Source organism: Filicampus tigris, chromosome 3 (genome assembly GCF_054856515.1).
Source record: "Filicampus tigris isolate MCC_2025a chromosome 3, RoL_Ftig_1.0, whole genome shotgun sequence".
NCBI classification, from domain to species: Eukaryota; Metazoa; Chordata; class Actinopteri; order Syngnathiformes; family Syngnathidae; genus Filicampus; species Filicampus tigris.
This window is the reverse complement of record NC_141219.1, coordinates 18,101,605-18,121,979: the sequence shown is the minus strand read 5'-3', so window position 1 is coordinate 18,121,979 and position 20,375 is coordinate 18,101,605. Positions and strand designations below refer to the sequence as shown.

At 40.4% G+C, this 20,375-nt stretch overlaps 2 protein-coding genes across 2 annotated transcripts; one reads left to right on the top strand and one right to left on the bottom strand.

The window, feature by feature from the left end:
* The first annotated feature begins 2,963 nt into the window (after window positions 1–2,963).
* Window positions 2,964–9,190, top strand: LOC147150141 (histamine H2 receptor). Its single transcript, XM_086026913.1, has 2 exons — window positions 2,964–3,926; window positions 7,861–9,190. Exons 1-2 carry the CDS (start codon window positions 3,143–3,145, stop codon window positions 8,154–8,156), a joined length of 1,080 nt encoding a protein of 359 aa, XP_085883039.1. The 5' UTR covers window positions 2,964–3,142; the 3' UTR covers window positions 8,157–9,190.
* A 4,509-nt stretch (window positions 9,191–13,699) lies between these two features.
* Window positions 13,700–17,388, bottom strand: cyb5b (cytochrome b5 type B). Its single transcript, XM_086026935.1, has 5 exons — window positions 16,928–17,388; window positions 15,536–15,664; window positions 15,101–15,127; window positions 14,979–15,007; window positions 13,700–14,811 (listed from the first exon to the last, which is right to left on the bottom strand). The coding sequence occupies exons 1-5, from the start codon at window positions 17,117–17,119 to the stop codon at window positions 14,730–14,732; spliced, it is 459 nt and encodes a 152-aa protein (XP_085883061.1). The 5' UTR covers window positions 17,120–17,388; the 3' UTR covers window positions 13,700–14,729.
* Window positions 17,389–20,375: the final 2,987 nt, after the last annotated feature.

Here is a 20,375-nt window from a genome sequence, read left to right as displayed (position 1 = left end):
GATTGACGCCGCTGCGGGAGAGATGCGAACTGCAGAGGCTTTTCAAGGATCATTAGCTGGCTAATTTACTATTCGAAGCCGCTTTTTGAACACGCTTCAAAATGCGCCACTAGTACTTTGCTACTTACCCAACTGCGTGTGATTACTTCCATTGCGAGCCCCGGGGTTGGTTTTGTCGTATTGTATAATTATTTGGGTCCAACAGACGGACAGAAGTCACAGTCAACAAGTTATTTATTTTGCACACTTCGCCTCCTTCACGGCCTTCAAAATAAAAGCATACCAGCAAACCACCATACACAGCAGGTTTGCTCCGGCATATTTCCGGAAGTAGGGAAGTGTGCGTGTGACCTGTCGCCAACAGCACAATGCGTCGGTCATGTGAATCAATGCTGCAGTTGTCGCTCGCGCCGACGCGGGAGTAGAAAGAAGCCTAAAAAGAAGCCTTTCACTGAGTAGGCTGAGATTAAATTTGGCCACCTCGCGACCACGTCAAACGCATGAGGTCCGATTAGTGGGCCGGACTAAAATCCACTTCCGGCCATGCTTAGTCCAGCCATTTTTTCAAATTTGTCACGGCACACCCCTCCGCCCCAAAAATGGGCATCCGGCCGGGCCGGAGGGTCCGACCAGTCTGGCCCAGAGACGGACTGCCCAGCTCTGCCTGTATCAAATACCAGGTTTTTGTTATATACAAAAACAAAACCAAATAAATATTTTCTTTACAATTAATGTGACCTATAAACTGTACAACTCAAATGAATTACAAGCAAATGTTCAGGAGATCGGGAAGAAAAATAAACAACTCTTAATATCCACTCTAGCAGTGCGAGCGCCAAAGATTGTTTTTGTCTAAGCGGAGCTTGACACAAGACTGATTGATGATGTGTGAAAATTTGACATGATTGGTTAGGAAATGTCAGGCCTGATTGGATGTTGTACAGCATACATACATTTTCTGTGTGGCGATGATTTAATGTTGACTGTCTCAGTGTTGTTGTTGGATGGCTAAATTATGATGAATCATGTCACAGTGTCATGCAACTGTAGCTCAATCAAGTGGCTGCTAAAGAATGGACTCAAGGGTGACCTTCATGTTCCAAGTGGCATTTTCATTTGAAAAAAAAGTTGAGTGGCAAAACAATTTACTGTAAATAGGTTAACAGACTGACATACATCACCTCCGACCTATAGTCTTCAATTCACACGCCACCCAAATGAGGACAAGCAGTAGAGAGATTGGATGGATGCATATGTTTATACATTAGGTTCTTGAGGAGAAATAGCATTTCTGCGAAAATTCCCAAAATTTGGACAAAATTGACTACTTAAATACAGCGGATCCTCGAGTTATGAGCGTCCCTTTTTTACAAACAATTCGGGTTATGCACAGAATTTTCCTTGAAAAATTACCTCCATTTACGTACTGCTCTATATGTGAATGTTTTTGGCATGGACAAGCGAATGGATCGAGGCTAAGTTGCTCGCGCTGAGTAACCATCATTGGTAACATTGGTAAACGCATTGCTGTAAACACAAATCTGATAGCGGTTGCGTCTGTGAATGACATGGTGAAAGAAGTCCGAAAATCATTTCATTTTCGGCAAAAAAAAAAAAATTACATTTAATTTAATCTAAATACTATTTACAGTGATTGAAATGCAGCATCTCTTTAACATAACCAACGATTATTGTCAGTGTAGCCTAATCAATGTCAAAATAGCAGCCACGCTTGTTGTTCTGATGTGAAACTTCCACCTACTACAATACATTCACCCAGTCACAGATGCCAGAAGCAGCAGCGTTTTATGAATGAATGGGTGCAGAAATAGGTCCCACGTTGATACATTGAACTTTTGCCAAACAAGAAAGGACTAAACAAACTGGCTCCAAAGAAAAGGGTATTTAAAAATATTTATGTAACCAAAGATATTTGTAACAAATTAATCTTTTAAATGACAATATGACTTTTTTTATTTATTTATTTTTACAGAAAAAGGCAATTTTCCTTGGATCAGTTTGCCAAAATCAACCAATGAATTAGAGATGAAACAGACATGATGCAAAAACACTTCCATCAGAATTTCCCATGTTAATATTATATTACACCTTTCTCAATTGAGGAGCTGTAATCCTCCTGTCCTTCCACCCTCCTTAGTTAAAGTTAATGAGCAACAATAGTTATTAATTATGTTTAAGTGTTTTATCTCTTAAGTGTGTTTTCACTTATTTCTGTATTGCATTATATCTATTAAAATATTAAAAAATACAAAGCTAACCATAACTTAGTTTTGGAGCTGGAACTGATTGATTGCATTTCCATTCATTTCACACATTAACGTTTCAGATTACAAATGGGCTCACAGAACAAATTAAGTTTGTAACTTGAGTGAGGTGTTCCAACCAAATGGACAAATACATTTTTGGTTCACATTTTAAACAGTCCCCTTCATCATGCTGTTCACATTTTTACACTAAGATGACACCTAACTATTGATTAATACTACTTCTGATTGAGGCTTCAAACAGGATGATCTCAGAGCAAGTGGCCACTCATCTTAAAGTATCATCAGCAGGTTGAAACAGAGATATATCAACTGGAAGACTCACAGAAAGGCATAGTAGTAGATGTCCTTGAAAATGAAAAACAAACCCCTGTTGTTCATTTTGCCTTTCTGCTCCTTCTTGAAAATCAGAAAGTTGTGAAAAAAAAGTATGACACACCAAGCAGTTGGACATGTGTTTAAAAGTTTAGAGAAGGTCGAATCATTTTCTGATAGAAGGTTGTAGTGGATTTTAGGTTCACCTTAAAGCCCAATATCCCAAACTTTTTTTGTGAGTATTAATGTTTGTTTTCTCATCTTGTTTTTTTTTTTTTTTTTTTTACCGTTGTAACCATTTTGCGTGCAAAACTGAACATACCAGAAATAATCTGATACTGTCAGTGATTGTGGGAGGCAGCTTTTACCTGCAGCCCTGCACTAATTGTTTCAGGTGTGCAACTGATTGTGTAAATGGCTGCAAGAAGCTGCAGGACGACCATCCAACGCCGCGAACGTTAGGCCGCATCTTAGCTGTCTTAAACGCCCCGCTTTTGCGAGGGGGAGAGTTTCGCTACTAAAATGTCACTGTGAAGAAAATCATGAACTCCTCACTTAACATCTCCAGCGTAGACTTTGACCCCCAAAGGATGGCGCAGCTGCACCACCGCTCCGTCAAGGTGAGCGTCATCATCGTTCTGGGGGTGATGATCACTTTGGGGAACATCGCGGTCCTCCTGGTGATCACGTCGTCCGTGGCCGGCTGGTCGAGAAGCTCCCGCTACTTCCTGCTCTCCTTGACGGCCGCGGACTCCGCCTTCGGGCTGCTGGTTATGCCCTTGAACTTGTGGGTGAGTCTCCTCAAGGACTACACGGACGGGCCGGACCAGCTGTGTCACCTAGTGGCCTTTTGCAACGCAACCGTATACTCCACGTGCATGTACACGCTGGCCGCTATCAGCCTGGAGAGATACGTCGCGGTGCTCTACCCCCTCAAGTACTCGTCCATGATGACCAGGAGGCGGACTTTGCTTCTGATCGCCTTTTCCTGGTGCTTCCCACCCTGCCTCCTGGCGCCGATATGCTTTCCGGATGGCATCATCCAGGTCCACTTCTCCACCGCGTCGCTGGTCTGCAACCCGTCCTACTCCACCAACGTGGGCTACTCGCTGAGCTTGGCCTGTTCCATCTTCTTCCCGTGCTCCGCGGTCATGGCCTACGCCAACATGAGAGTGTGGTGCGCCGCCCGGAGACAGAGCCGCAAATTGCGACAGTTCGAGAGCGCGCACCGGAGGAGACACAACGTGGCCTCCAGGGTGCTGGTGCCCGTCATGGCTGCTTACTTTACTTGCTGGACGCCGTGCATCGCAGCAATGATCTACAACGGTAAGCACAGGTGTAGAAGTCACCGTGGCAGCCCACCAAGATGGTTGAGCGTAAAAACAGAAAAGAAAAAAAGCTTACGTTGCGTAATATGTCGAATTGTAGTCATTCGTCACCAAAATGTATGTGGGCGTCTCTACTTAGGCGCACATCATCCTCTAAAAAATCACAACTACCGCCTATATAATGCTACTTATAATATATAATGTATTTTATGGACTAAAAGCTTTCCTCGATGCGAAGGCAATTACTACAGTAAACAAATCGGTAAAATTGGGGTGAATGATAGTCCTTATATTTTCAGAGGTTGATGTACGTATACTGTAAGTAGAGATGTTAACATAAATTTTGGTGATGACTGATCGTAGTTTTTGAACATTAGGGAACATCAGGTTTTCTTACATTATGCGTTTGACTGTCACGGCAAGTGGGGAGGAACATATTACATTGGTGTCAGCAGCGTTATGTCAGCTCGCCCGACATATTGGATGTGGCCATCGTACTAGCCATAAAATCGGCAAATAATATTAGTTAAATTCTGTTACAATGATATAGTGCAATCAAAAGCAATGAGTCAGTATTAATCCAATGAGTTATGACTTGATGATACATCTCGAACAGCAAATGAGCAAAGCATCTTCACAAAAAGCGATTTACAGCGGAAGTCAACGCAAACATATTTTTTTCAAGAATACGTTCACAGCAGGCCCACTAGTTGAAACACGGCATTCTGATTAATTGATTAATTTACTCAGGGCTCAGATAACGACCACTCAGGCCTCAGCGTCAGAAAACAGATCAGCCGTGATTGGTCGTTACCTGAGCCCTGAGCAGTTGTGATGTCATTTTCAGTGTCAAAATGGCAGCCCCCAGACATGGCTAAAAACGCGCGGATTAACTCTTGTTCCACAAACGCAATATTTACCAGAATGCCTTGTTTCAACTAGTGGGCTTGCATAGAACTTATTCTTGAAAAAAATATGTTTGGGTTGACTTCCCCTGAGGTCTGGAGATGCCTCTGGGTAAGAGATCTGTTTAAATGACACTGATGACCCTGTAGGTCTATTTACACCCAACGTTTCTGAAGCATGCCTATCAAAATAATATTTTGCACATTAACTATTTGCTCCTACAGCTGTGACTATCCAAATTTGTATGCAAGGCAAAACACGTCATAGTCTGTCATCAACGGAAGCTAATGAAACATTAGTCATAATTACAGTAAATATTTGTGAAAAACATTTGTAGGCCATGAATTAAAAACGATCCACTGAAAACCAGAGAATACAGTGCTAACTGAGTATATTCTTGTACTTCGTAAAAACATGTTATGTCATCTGTAAATCAATGTTATGACGGCACCCACATCCACTTCTGTGTCTTTCTGTAACTCTTCCAGTCTCTGTGTGTCTTTGTTGGTATCTGCTGTGACACTGAAAGCTCAGTTCCTCTTTTTGTTAGGCATGGTCTAGTTCAGCATGATGAAGAGGACTGATTTTAATAGCAATCCAAATTGAACCAGGAAACGTGTTAGTGGATTCTTTATGTCTTGAGGCAAAACTAACATTTGTCTACCTCACATTGTTAGTCGCTGTGACTAAGCTTTGGGTCAATTACGAAATAAGTGATGGGTTTACATAGGACAGCGATATCTGCATGTGTAGTACAAGGGTAAAAAAAAATAAAAGGAAGAGGAACGTGTGCCCATCACTTTTGAACGTGAATCTCATCAGATCTTTATGCTCCTCTTTACTAAGCTCACATCCTTTTATATTAGCATCTCTGATAAATGCAGGTGTTGATATTTTGGACATGACTTTTTCCACATTGTCCTTGTCACTCCTAGGACCTAGTTTATCTTCAAGGGCTTAGAGTTGTTATTGATGAGTGAGTCACTTGTGGACTCTCTTGCAATCTTTGAGGAAAATAATCCTTTAAAGCCTGCACCAATTTCATACTTTTACCAAGAACATGGTATTTAACAAGAAACGGTGGAAGTTTTAGGAGGGAATGAGGCAAGTAAAAAGTAAACTTGGCTATTATTGACATTCCCACATCTTAGATTTAGAATTCCTTGAAGAATCGGTCATATCCAATATATGTGAACGCGAGTTGACTTTGGATTACTTTATTGTAACTCATGTTTTTCATGCCTATATCCCATCTCTGCAACACCCTCCATCAATTTTCAAACTTGGTTGAATGGCCCTTTTTATGGACACCTGAGCATGAATACACTGATTTAAGGCCAATTTTATGAGTAGTGCCTTTTTGGAAATGTTCTCATGCGCTTCAGCCATTTTGCTGTCGTGCTGTAATGTGGATTTAGTGCTGAGTATTTTTAGAAATGAAGACCTTTTCCAAAGAGGCTTGCTATTAATCTGATATCCAGGAAAATCCCCTCAAAGCTCAGTATTAAATGTATGCATGTCCTGCTCTCTGAATGATTACCTTAAATTTCCCCCCTCCCCTTTATTTGAGACTTTAGGCTCATTATTTGTGACCTTGAGGATGTTTGATGTACTTTATACCAGAGCTGGGCATTCTGCCTATGTGCCATACCGGTCCGCCTATCCGCCTATGGCGGGTGGCCGTTTTGTAGGCAATAAACGATAGACGGGAAACTTAAAAAATAGTCGGATTAAGCTTTGTCAGAAGCCCATTTTTTTTTCAGTCTATGTAATCGTCTGTCATCTACATTCTCACATTAAGGTTGCATCTTATCTCATTGTCAAAGTCATGTAAAAGCATACAATTCCATATACAGGCAGTCTTTGAATTACGACGTACGCGACCTACGACGTTTTGACTTTATGATGCCCGTGCCTCCTCCTCCATTTTGTCCTTAGCACCATAGTGACTAAGTTTACATGCAGTCAATATTCGTGTTAAAGTCAAAATTCGGATTTCTGAAACATTCTGAATATCCCGTTTACGGGGTTGAGCGGACAGAGTGGCTCCGGCATTTGACTAACCTACTGCGTATGGCAACACACGGCGTCATGACTCAAACGAACGTCATTTCCGCTTGTTATATTCAACTGTCTGTAAAACACTTAATATTCATGTCACTCACCACATGAATGAAGCAGCCGGTTTCCTCCTCGCTCCAAAAGTGTGTTTTTGTGCTGCGTCTCTGAGCTTGTTTACCTCTGCTTGTGTATTTGTGGTGGGTTCAGCGCCAAACAACGCACTTCTGCATGCAAGCACTTCCTGTACTACAAAGACCAGTATTCCTTGCGCTTGAGCATGCGCTGTATCTCGATCGTGTCTGCGCGCCGGCAGTATCGTTTCCTTTTTCGACCTCCTTTCCTTCTCCATCCACTTCTCAGCAGTAATGCTAAGTACAGCATCCTATGCTTTTTATTTTAATGTATTTTCGTTTTTTTTGTATTTTGACGTATATTTTCGACTTTAGCGGTGAAATCCGACATACGCTGACATTTGTGTTAAATCGCCAGTGTAGGAACGGAACTCGTTCGTGTAGGAAATGAGGACTCCCTGTAACACTTATTGCACGTCTTTGCGATATGCATATTGCATGGGCCATGATTACAATGCCGATTTTTTTTTTTTTTTTTTTTGGGGGGGGGATGTATTGTGCAGGCCTTTAAGTGGACATTTCATCATCCTCGTGTGCTACTGGAGACAGAGTGCGCTCCACTCACATTCATTTCTGAAAACAGTCTGTAACCTCCATTTCTCACCCCCCAAAATTGACATTGTTTTGACTGGTCCAACTGAAACGGAAGTAAAATAGCAAGAAAACCCATCAAATAGTGAGGTGTATCCTTCGATATACGAAGTGATGGTCACAAAAATGAAAACCCCGCGGTAGACTGAAGCCGCAATAACTGAACCGTGGTGTAGCGAGGGAACATTGTATATACAATGTATAATATGTGTGCTCATTCATATTTTTTTTTTGCTACCGCAGCACTGTCGGGTAGCTCTGTACCAGAGTGGGTAGAATTTGTGGTGGTTTGGCTGCCAACGTCCAATGGTTTCCTCAACTGCATCTTCTACTTCTGGATCAACAAAAGCTTCCGACAGAAATTCCACCTCATCGTGCATCGACTGGCTCACGCCCTCTGTCCGTCACTGCTCAACACTCTGGGATGCTGCAGACCACCCAAGAATCCATTTGGCTCAGGCTTTCTGGATACCAACAACAGAGTCCATGAGCGCTCATCCAGTGTTTCCTCCACCTGTACGCTGATGACCTTAGCCTAGCAGCTGTGAGAAGTGCCATACAGGCTATGGTAGAGGACTTGTGTTTTTATGACTGACGCTACTTCACCAGTTAATGCATTCAAAGTGGACTTGAGTTGATATGTAAATGATTTGAGGCTGTGATGACAAGTGTATAAAATAATTGCAGATATGCACTGTAAAATATAGATTTATGTTGTATTTATTTTATTTACTTTTATGAACATGCAGTCAAAAGATTGTGTTCTGTTTACAACTCTTGTGGATTTTTGTTGTTGTTTTTCCATTTGTTTTGTTTTATCCCCCCAACCCAGCCCATAGTGTTGCAAGGATTGAATGCGCGGTCAGTGAACACCTCTTAAACCACCTTTTAGTAGTTTTAGAGTAAACGCTCCAGCCCAGCCTGCGCACCACATATGCAAACTGTCTTTGTTACACATTGCTACGAAATTAGTATTTCTATTGTCATAATCTGCGGACGTCAATTCGTTTGTGGAAGTACGTGACTGCGAGGATCTTTGCCATCCGCCTCGTTCTCATTTTTAAATGCGAGGATGGAAAATGTTGACACATAACAGCTGGGAGAGGTTAACCTTTAAGTCAGGCCATTTGAGTGTATGCAAGGAGAAAAGTAATTAAGCAGTGACACACTGCAGAAAGGTCACGATGGCCGTGCTGCCAGGAGATAACCTGGATAACTTCTGAGGTTATTTGTTTTCCTATGAAGCGCTTCATCTGCCCATCTAACGTTTGCCACCCGGGGGCCTCGTCAGAGTGACGTGTGCTGTGAACGCTGCTTGAAAAGCAAGCGGAGGCGTCCAATAGAGGACATACATTTTGAGCTATTTAATGCAATGTATTTTAGCCTTTGCAGTGTGTTGCGCCATCATGGGCGAGCGTCACCACATAGGAGTAACCATATTGTGCATTCCAAAATGTCAAACTCACATGTGAGATCTTTGTTTAAATTATTGTTGTTTGTGAAATAAGGGATTAACTTTTGATAATATATGGCTTACGAATGATCTAAGAAATAAAGCATTATGCCTTTTGAATTGTGTGAGCTGCTTAGTCTGAGAAAATACTGCATTGTCTGCAGTTTGTGTGTGTTGTATAAAAGCAACATAACAGAAAAACAAAAAGCATTATTAGACCCCAAGCGAGACCTAACTGTTAAAAAGAAACTTCCTGGCTCTACACTAATGCTGAATGGCTTTTTTCCTTGGCCCATGCTCCATCCCAATACAAAGTTTTATGGAAATCAGCAAAGCAGCTTCATCGATATCCTGCACACAATATAATAAACGTTTTTTTCCCCTTACTTATCAGTTTGGCCTTGGCAGAGTTCTGAGCTGTCTGAGTGCTATTATTAATCGTTTGTTTTTGTTGCAGGAAAATAAAGTGAAAAGTGCTTTCTTTTTCCTGCAAACACTGTCCCTACTCCCTTCCATCCGGAGCACAATGATGAATTCAGGAGCTTGTAATTACAAGTTCTGTAAAGTTCTTAGAGTTTAATCAAACTACGTGCATTGAAAATGTCCTGGTCGGCCGACACTCTTAATAATCCAAGAAGAATTTATGATGTTTTAACGAGCACCCATGGTGGAGGAAAATTAGAAAGTCAGCTGCATGTGCAGCGAGATGAAGTGAGGCCAGCTTATCATTCTCTTGGTTTTTATCTGGCTGGTGCTCTCCACTATCATCAGAATACTGAATCGTTAAACACTCGTCACGGCATTAAGTATACACCTGCCCAATCAAATGAAATATGTTATAAGATCTGTTTGGAAAATTCTGCCCTTTACAAAGAATAAAAATCTCTAAAAATAAAAGTGTCTGCATATGTCATGCATGCAGTATTCAAGTGGATGACTGCACAATTAGAATGAAATTGCTCTGCATTGGTGAAACGTTGATTCATTTTCCCTTATACAGCGATTTGTCAAATTTGAAGATGCCGATATTTCTGGCCCATTTCGAAAAGTTAATTATAAGTTATCATATCATAAACAAACAATGTATGTTGGCTTTTCCACTGAAAGTTAAGAGTTATAACGGGTTTGAACATTATTAGCATTTGCCTATGTTGCAGAATGGGCAAATCGGCTCGGCATTTCACTTCGTTGGATCTTGATAAGTTATATTTTGTTTTCAGAGTTGAGTATTTTATCATTTTAGCCAAATAACCTTAATTTTAGGTAATTATTTGAGATGGGAGTGTGACTGAGTGCTTTAGTTGCTCCCTAGTAGTTATAGTGGAAATTGTAATTATCGCATTTTTTGCCCCTATAATTTGAAGGGAGCTACATTTTTCACCGTGTTGTAGTCTTCCAGGTTCCATTTTAGGTGACACCGAAGGTGACTCAGCAGGAAAGCATCTGAATTTTCCTAAATGACCTCCCAGTCCTTCAAAGGAGAAGTGGCTTGTTTTAGTGAAGCTTTTAGCTGTCAAAGCTTTTATAATACTCCTGGGGTTTTTCTGAGAGGACAGAAAATCTGTCATGCTCCACTTGACGGGTGTGTGTCTTGAACTACCAAGTCCCTGAGTGCAAATGTGAAATATCATCTTAACATTGGTCCGTGCAAGAACTAATCATGGCAAGCATGTATACCTTTGAAGTTGACCTTTCAAAGATCATGTTTTTCCCCCCTCGGCATCTCTAAGTGTTTTTCCAGTCATTTGCGATCTTTGCTGCAACCGGCCTCCCAGGACTGATGTGCATTAGCAGCCTCGCCTCTCGTTGAAATAATTGACATGCTCTCATGTTTAGATGAGAGCTTCATAGTCTCCCACAGGTGCTCTCTGACAGGGATTCATCATTCTGGACACTTGGACAGTCATTCCTGCTGACATGGATGGACGTAATGAGCACAAATTTGATTCTAAATGGGACACACTATTTAAAGGGGAAATCAATCCAAACATATTTTTTTCCAAGAATATGTTCCCAGCAGGGCCACTAATTGAAACACGGCATTCTGATTAATATTGCGTTTGTGGAATATGAGTTAAAGGGGAAGTCAACACAAACATTTTTTTTTCAAGAATATGTTCTATGCTGCTTCTATGCAAGCATGGCGGCATGGTGGTCGACTGGTTAGCACGTCCGCCTCACAGTTCAGAGGTCGTGGGTTTGATCCCGGCTCCGGCCTACCTGTGTGGAGTTTGCATGTTCTCCCCGCGCCTGCGTGGGCTTTCTCCGGTTTCCTCCCACATTCCAAAAACATGCATGGTAGGTTGATTGGACACTCTAAATTGCCCCTAGGTGTGATTGTGAGTTCGGATGTTTGTTTGTGTGCCCTGCGATTGGCTGGCAACCAATTCGGGGTGTCCCCCGCCTACTGCCCGAAGACAACTGGGATAGGCTCCAGCACGCCCGCGACCCTTGTGAGGATAAGCGGTATAGATAATGGATGGATGTTCTATGCAAGATCACCAGTTGAAACAGGGCATTCTGATAAATATTGCGTTTGTAGATTAAGTGTTAATCCACTCGTTTTTAGCCATCTCTGTCATTTTGTCTTCTGTTGACTGAAAATGACATCACAACTGCTCAGGGCTCAGGTAACGACCAATCACGCCTTACATTCAGAAAACAGGTTAGCCGTGATTGGTCGTTGGAGCTGTTGTGATGTCATTTTCAGCCGGAGATGGCTAAAACGAGTGTATTTTGCTGCTTAATTTATATTCCACAAACTCAAAATTAATCAGAATGCCGTGTTTCTGCTGGGAACATATTCTTGAAAAAACATGTTTGAGTTGACTTCCCCTTTAAATGTGTCGTTAAGGCTCATATCACTTTGCTCATTATGTTGTCTTTCAGCAGTAATGGTGGTGTCATCTCACTGCAAATGGTCAGTTTAAAAAAAAAAAAAACAAGAGCCAATTGCTGCTATTCCTCAGTGTGTAACATAATTTCAACCATGTGTGACGGCATTGAATGTAATGTGCCCACTGATGTTACTAGTGATGTCTGCATTTCAGTGGGTTTCATGAACATGTTAACATTTTATTTCCTGAGAAGCTCAACACATTGAGTTGGTAGTGGCCCCTTGTGTTCAGAGTGAGTATGGCAGTACAAGCTGACCGGTTGTATGTATGTATTCTAAGGTTTATGGACCGAAGTAACTAAAGAGTGTTCACTCTTAATTAATTAATTAATAATCAATCCGGTTTTGGCCTAGTTAACCCTGAATCTGAATTCTTCATCGGTCTTCGTCTTCATTTTGATTCTTAAGGGCATTTTGACATCTCTATTAAGGAGTGATTCTGCCACTTCGGCTATCAAATCAAAATTTGATTGACGGGTGACCCTTTGACCTCTAAACAGAAATGATGTAATGACCTCTGACCTATGTCATGTTACCCACATAGACCGACCCATCAACTTTTGTTTGATGGTTGATGATTGGCCTCCATGACGTTTGTTGCTACTAATGTCAAATTATAGGATCGATGATTGAAGATTTGCCTCGATGACATCAATGACTTCAGGTCCTACTTCTGTCAAACGAGGATCGATGATTGATCTGTTTCGAAAAGGTCATCAACCAATCATCACCCATCAAACAAAATTTTGACTTAAGCGACATTGTCTCTTCTAAACTTTGGTGTATTTGATTTAGAGCATACGGGCACCCTGACCTAAACCCCATCAAACACCTGTGGGATAAACGAGAAAAGAGATTGTGAGACAGCATCAGTGACCTCACCAATATTCATCTGGATGAATGGACAAAAATGAAAGTGGAAGAAGAGTGGTAGTTATGACAATGAATGCAAAGTGGGAACTTCCATATTCTTGGTAACAATATTGTTGTCCTTTCAGTATACAAAGTAAAAAATATACTTTTGTTTTTTGCTTAAGGGATTGAATTTCCCAATCCATGGACTGTGATGAGTGACTTTGCCTTTGCATAAAAAAATAACTTAGGTTACACGTCGAAGCTTAGTCAAGTAATATCTACTTTTTATAGCCATGCAGTTACAATCTTTTTTTTAATTCATGAATATCTAAAAAGGGAACACAACAGAGGATATTAATCAATGCAACGCCTTGTGGCCACAATTATTAGAAACACAGCCGCTTGGGGATGGGGAACAATTAGTGTGATAGAGTTTTGATCACACATGTTGATGTGGAGGCACTGAACTCTTGCCAATGAATATTAAGAATGTGAAGCAACTCTGAAGTGACCCAAACCCGTCTGGAATAATTGACGTCATTTGGCCTTTAGGAGCATGTCTCCAGGTGTCCTATGATTACATCTATTCAATCTTTTACTTTTTTTTTTTTTTTTTTAATGTGTTCAACCTTTCCACAATTTTAAGTCCATTTCATTTTCTGTATGGCTTGGGGCTGTAATTGTTAAGGTCACAGCCTAGGTGAGCTCAGGTCTATATGTGGGGTACTCCCTGGACGAGTTGCCAGCCAATTTTAGGGCACAGAGTCAAACAACTATTCAGAGTCACATTCAAACCGATGGATACTTCAGAATCTTCAATCAACCTAACATGCATGTTTTGGAAATGTGGGTCTCACAAAATTAAACAGTGCTGAATATATTTGTGCAATATTTATTTTCATCAGGTTTTTAATCACATGAGATGGCAGCAAAGTACATGTAGACTCCTGCAACTTGTATGATCGTGTGTAAGCATAACCCAGATTTCTGAAACGGTGCAACTTAAAAGGCAGATAATGGGTTTCCAATTGCACAGGTGGACACAGTGATCAAATGGTATAAAATAAAGAAAAACAACAGTGATGTAAAATTCATGACTGAATGGGTAATATTTTTCCTATTCTTCACACTTCACGTTTAACATATCCTAAACTTTGCAGACAGAAGGAATCCAATTTGATGCAACTTAAACTCAGTAGCTGCCAGTAAAAAAAATATTTGGGACAGGTTAATAAGACATGCATTAGCTATACCAATTTGAAAAGAGACACGGAATACAATTCCTACTTATGTATTCTTCTTTGACATGTAGAATTGCAATTAATTTGACTATTTTCAGGGAAATAGGAAAACAACGTATGTGCTGTAATGCCAATTAACAGGTTATGCATAAACTGACAAAAGCAAACTGATCCATGAAAGATGCAATCAACTCCAACAGGCGAAGTTGAACTATAGCAGTAGTGAAAGTGAAAGGTGTTTTTTTCCTCCACATAAATGAAAAAAAAAAACATTTTCAGTCAGTCTACCAATACCATGATGCTAATTAGATCAAAAATCTTAATGCCGTTTCCTTCTGTGAGAAGTTTGCAGTTGTTTCTTCTCAGCGGCCAGATAAAATCAATACAGATCAAACTGAGTCAAAACGATGCATAGTTAAATACACCAATTAGAAGAACAGGCAAAAAGATAAGATGAAATAAAAAGCTGGAGGCAGTGAGGTCAACAGTCTCCCCTCGACTGCCGATGTGCTGGGCTTGGAGGATGACGACTTGAGGGGAGACAAACAATGACATCCTCCCTCGCTATTGTCAGACGGATCGAGGGGTAAACTGTGCGAGGTGGTTTTGGTCAAACATTTCAAGGCCTCCAGATGAAGAGAATGAGAACAAACGGGAATGCCGGCACTCAAGAGGAGACGTAGAAGCGATACAAGATGCCAATGACGGTGGCAGCAATGGCTGGTATCACCCATGTGGTCCAGGAGTTGCTGGGGTCGGGGTAAAGAACATCAATATTAAACATTCATGGTGATACTATCATGAACATTACACCACTTTAAGCAGTCATTTTCTTTGCCCAGAATTAGATACTTATTGGTACATTGTATAGAATGTCTACGTATTATACAGTACGGCTGAAATTTTGATGACTGACCTCGACTCTCCCGAAGTGACATTTACTTCCTGCAGCAGCAAACAGAAAATAAAAACAAAGACATTTGGAAATTATGTTTCGTTTGTAACTCTTAAGTTGAACCTTGAGACTTTTGTTTTTACCTTTGGGTTTTCCTTTTTCCTGTCATCCTGCAAAGACAATCGGTACATTTAAATCACTGGTGGCAGACAACTTCACAAAATGTGCTCATGACACAACACACTACAAAAATTGGCCACAACATTAGGTACAACTGCATAATCCAATGTGATCCAATACAAGAGCTGATCTAATGGATAAGTACTGTAAGTAATCATCTAAAGGGGAGTTTTCAGGTGTTGTTCTTTTGTGTTTTTTAAAGAAATCACCTTGTTTTAAGGAAGACCAACCTATCAGACACAGACAGCACAACCGATGACATGTCAATCATTTGCCATGTACTAGCGCGCACTCTCATAGCCTGCTATATCATGTGGCGGGATTTGTTTTTTTCTTCTGCATTCTATGAGAATGAAAGTAAACACCAACTGTCAAAGGTAGCAGAAGTTGTAGTTTACCAATTGAAGCTCCCCGATGTAGAACTGCTGCAGCATCTCTCTGGCATCCGTGGAGTGACCCACGTCCTCAAAGCTCTCTGTTGCATCTGCACCGGCCTGCTCCAGCAACACTTCCTCACCTCCCGGATGCTACAAACACAAAACAATTAAATACTCAAAATAGGCCCAAACCTTGACATTTGTTTCCTCAATTAGGTTCAAAATAACAAGTGATTTGATGTCATTCTGTTGTCCTGGTATGTCAATGTGATCTGATTTTTATAATATTGACCCGCACACAAGATTAAAAGGTAAAGGTGATAGAGCCTTGCAGTCCCTCAAATTGTGAAGTGCAATACCTTTAGCGCTGCCTCTTCAGGCAGACATTCCAGTAAGATTAGAGAGAGCTGATTTGTTTATTTTTTTATTGTATTGATACACTTGTTGTATGTCTTTGCAGTGAAAAGTGCAATATAAATACAATTTCATGACTTTACGGCTGAACGAGTGTGAAAAATAATCCAATTGCATTTTTTCCCCTATCCCTCAGCATTGTGATCGTGACTTAAAACACTAAAATAAAGGCAAAAGAACCATTACTTAATATGAAAGACTGTTTATCCATCTACTTTATTTGTTAACTTATAAAAAGACTTTGACTTGCAGTCTTTAAAGCTTTCACTATGACAACTTTAACAAGTGTGGTATAAACAACAAAGCTGTGGATTTATCACTTCAACTTTTCATGTTTCATGATATGTATTATCGTGGACTGCACTTCTTAAGCACTGCACTTATATAGACACTATGCAACTAGATAAATAAAAACATACATTTTTACAAAAAAGAAAAAAAAATCTATCGATTCCAATGCAATTACTTGTCACTGTCCCCCAAAAAACTTTAAGGCAAACCAAAAAAGTTTAAGGCAGGGTGGACTAAAAAGCAAGTTAATTGCATGTGTTTGCATAATCCTCTTGCAATAACAAACTAATTATTTATATTAAAAATCCAGAAGTTAACTTTATTATCCACCATTTGAAATAACCAACAAACAAGCAAAGTTCATCTGGCCATTGAGGTTACAATAAAAGTGGTGGCACAAACACATTGATTAAAACGTCTTATGATTAATAGATCAAGTTGTGGATGGTAATAAACTGTACGCCAGTTAGGGCCACTGCTGTAAATTGCACTTTTACCTGCAAAGTATGAACTAAAGTAACCTTGATGGACGTAACTTGTTGGCTGCGCATGCGCACTCTACAGTTTGACTGGCCAATGGCTGTTCGACGTCATTGTATGACACAGGAATCTTCGGCTACTTCCAGGAAGTAGCCTTAGCCCAAGACTAGAAGTAAAACGTAAAGTAATGACGCAGCTAGCACAAAAATACTTTAGTCAAAGCCTTACCTCTTCGAGGAAACTCGTGATGTCATAAACTTTATCGTGGATGATGAGCCATGTGTCGTTGCTCAAGTTATGAACTTGTATATCTTCTAAAGTGTAGTACTTGACATCATCTTTTACGCTTCTGCATTTTTCTTCACAATGAGCAGGTCTGTCTTCCTCGTTTGTGGGATTGCCTTTAATTTCCTCATCCATTTTTGTTTTGCTGCAAGAAAAACAGATGTAGCGACTATGCGGCTCGTCAGTATTTGATACTGAAAACCAGAGGTTGATTCAATGCCAGCAGCTCCGTTTGAAATGCACTCCCAATATGGAAAAACGATAAATATGGTAAAAGGATCACAACATAAACGTTCGCTTGCAAAGCAATTCTGTACACTAAAAACACCTCACTACTAAACGCGACCGTACATCAGCAGATAAGGGATATGACCAATGACATTTGTGCTATTTGGCAACCAGTCGCCACTTCCACGGATAGCCAATCAAATTGTGGTGTATGAAGTGAAAACCAATGAAATTCAACTACTTGATGATCACGTGATCTAAATTGTCAAACTTGCGCTGCTTAAACGCATACGTGATACGCGAGGTTCCAGTGACATTTGCATCAAATTTTCATTTGTATTAATTGTGTGCGGATATTGTAATTTAGTGGTCTCATATTCACAACGACAATAAGTAGGTATATCCAAAATATATGACTGATTTTGTCGTCTTGAAATTTCTATAATTTCTGTGCTGATCGGCCCCACATTGCTCTTTTTGACATTGTTATGAAAGAAACTTTCTGATCACTTACAAATTGATAGTTTTCCCTAGAAGGGTTTTTTTTCGACATACATTCATCAATCTGCATTCTGTTTTTTAGAACATCGTTTTTTATTTGCAGGTAACATTATTATCACAGCTTTTTATGTTCGGCTGTAAACCTAAATAAATGGTTACCTTTCACCGAGTGTTTTACATTTGTCCTCAATTTGACAACAATTTGGGTTGTGCATTTTTCCCTATTGTATTTTTAAAGCGAAATAATTTAAATAGCTATTTATCTGCTTTTCAATGTTAACAGTGATTATTTAAATAAAGGTTTGTTTATCAGCGCCTATATCACAATGTTAGATAGAGCTCAGCAGCTAAATCCATGCACGCAGGCTAAACTTGATTCAGGCATTGGCACTGAAGCAACGTGTCGATTTGAGTTTCCTCCAATCCCTCTTCTTTACTGTGGTATGAACCTGACATTGACCTGTTAATAAATGAAGTGATTAAAAAAAATACTTCAAAGAAAATGTGGCTGCTTATGTAAGCAATGCATGATGAAGCAGGGCACAGCTAGATAGTAATGAAATTCTTATAATGATTTACAAATTCGAGATGGCTGAGGTTCTTATGCGGCTAATGGTAGTATCAAAGGAAATTAAATAGCCAGGATGTGCCTTGGCACACTGGATGAGAATCACTGATGTACAGGGTCAGGCGAGATGCTGGAGCATATCCTAGCTGACTACGGGCGAAAGGTGGCCCTACACCCTGGACTGGTCGCCAGTCAGTCGCAGGGAACACATAGACGAATGGAACAGCCATTCACACCCACATCCACACTGTCACTGAGTGGGAACCTATCGCACTCGCCTGCACACAAGTCAGGCGAGTGTGCCACTACACCATCAGCGACCCTATTTTACACTTTCGACCCTTTTTGTGGTGCTGGGCGAATGCATCATTGCAACATTTTGGCCTTGGTATTGTACTGAGTGGGGAATATTGGTGTTACTGGACTTCTGCCGTTTGTCTACGATGCTACAACCGCCTGGAGCTTCACGATAGCACGGTGTGAGCCAGCCGATGTCAACTCGGGGAAGAATGCATGCCGGAGGAGATATGAAGAGTGACAAAAGTCTGCGATAAAGTCATATAAAGTTAAGCAAGAAAGAGGACTAATGTGACAGGAGAATTGAGCCATGCCTTCAGTATGTGTGTTACTCGCCAGGGAATGAAATATCGTCTAGAAAAACTGCAATTGTTTGTTTCCAGCCCCAAATCCAATGAAGCTGGGACATTACAAATAATCATGAATCAAGAATTTTAATGGCTGCAACACGTTTAAAAAAAATCTGGGACAGGGTTATGTTTACCTTACCTTTACCTCATATCATCAGTGATGCTGGCTTTTGAACTTTGCGTCCATAAACGTCCGGGTGGTTCTTTTCCTCTTTGGCTCGGAGCACACAATGCCCACAATTTCCAAAAAGAATTTGAAATGTGACCTTGTCACACCACAGAACATTTTTCCACTTTGCATCAGTCCATCTTAGATGAGCTCGGGCCCAGAGAAACCGGCAGCGTTTCTGGGTCTTGTTGATAAATGGCTTTTACTTTGCTTAGTAGTTTTAAATTGTACTTATGGTTGCAGTGCCGAACTGTATTTACTGACAGTGGTTTTCTGAAGTGTTTCTGAGCCCATGTGATTACACATTGGTGTCAGTTTTTGATGCAGTGCCACCCAAGGGATCGAAGGTCATGGGCATTCAATGTTGGTTTTTGGCCTTGCCGTGTTTTACGGTGCAGTGTTTTCATCAGAATCCCTGAATCTTGTGATCATTTTATGGACTGTGGAGAATGAAATCCATAAATTCCTTGCAAATGTAAGTTGAGGAACCTAGCCCTAAACTTTTCGACTATTTTAGCTTTTCTGGAACTTGTTGCAGCCATAATATTCTAAGTTAATGATTATTTGCTAGAAACAATAAAGTTATTCAGTTTGAAGATTGAATATCTTGTCTCTGTAATGTATTCAATTAAATATACTGTAGGTTGGACATGATTCGCTAATTATTGTATTCAATTTTTTTAATTCACATTTTATACAACGTCCAAACTTCAATGGAATTGGAGCTGCACATTCAAACTCAGTTTGTGAGTGAGTGATGTCATGCATGCTGCGATCACGAGATTAAAATTTCAGCATCCCGGCATTGTCATACTAAACACCTGAATGTGGGTCCTGTTTTTTCTTTACTTACAGCTTCACACAACATGTAAAAATGGGGGAAATTAAACTTTCCACCTGCTGTATGTTCATGTCAGTGTAAAATGATCTCTTGTATATTTTAATTAGAAAATAATATTGTACTATCATTTCTTTTTTTTTAATTCTTAATTATTATTGTTTACTTTGTTACAGCTGTGGTTGTTGTTAAAGTGCTCTATAATAAAGTTACTAGTTAGGTTGAGTTGTCCAACATATGCATCTGAAAGGAGACGGTATATTCAGTGCACTCATTGATCAGAGTTGTAATGGCTTGTCCCTGAAATAATTAGGCCGTGGAGCTTCTTCAAACGAGAGGTTAAAGGAACTTTTGAGCTAAGAAGCGCGGGACACCATTTTAGTTGTGCTCCAGTCCATTGGTGGGCAGCAATGCACAAAATGTGCTCAGTCTGCCGACAT

What these genes read in the sequence shown, in the direction of transcription:
- LOC147150141 (XM_086026913.1), top strand. Translation starts at nt 3,143, where the DNA reads ATGAACTCCTCACTTAACATCTCCAGCGTAGACTTTGACCCCCAAAGG. An exon ending in CGCAGCAATGATCTACAACG is followed by an intron (nt 3,927 to 7,860) that starts GTAAGCACAGGT and finishes TTGCTACCGCAG; the next exon opens with CACTGTCGGGTAGCTCTGTA.
- cyb5b (XM_086026935.1), bottom strand. Translation starts at nt 17,119, where the DNA reads ATGGATGAGGAAATTAAAGGCAATCCCACAAACGAGGAAGACAGACCT. An exon ending in ACATCGGGGAGCTTCAATTG is followed by an intron (nt 15,128 to 15,535) that starts GTAAACTACAAC and finishes TTGTCTTTGCAG; the next exon opens with GATGACAGGAAAAAGGAAAA. An exon ending in GTCACTTCGGGAGAGTCGAG is followed by an intron (nt 14,812 to 14,978) that starts GTCAGTCATCAA and finishes CCCCGACCCCAG; the next exon opens with CAACTCCTGGACCACATGGG.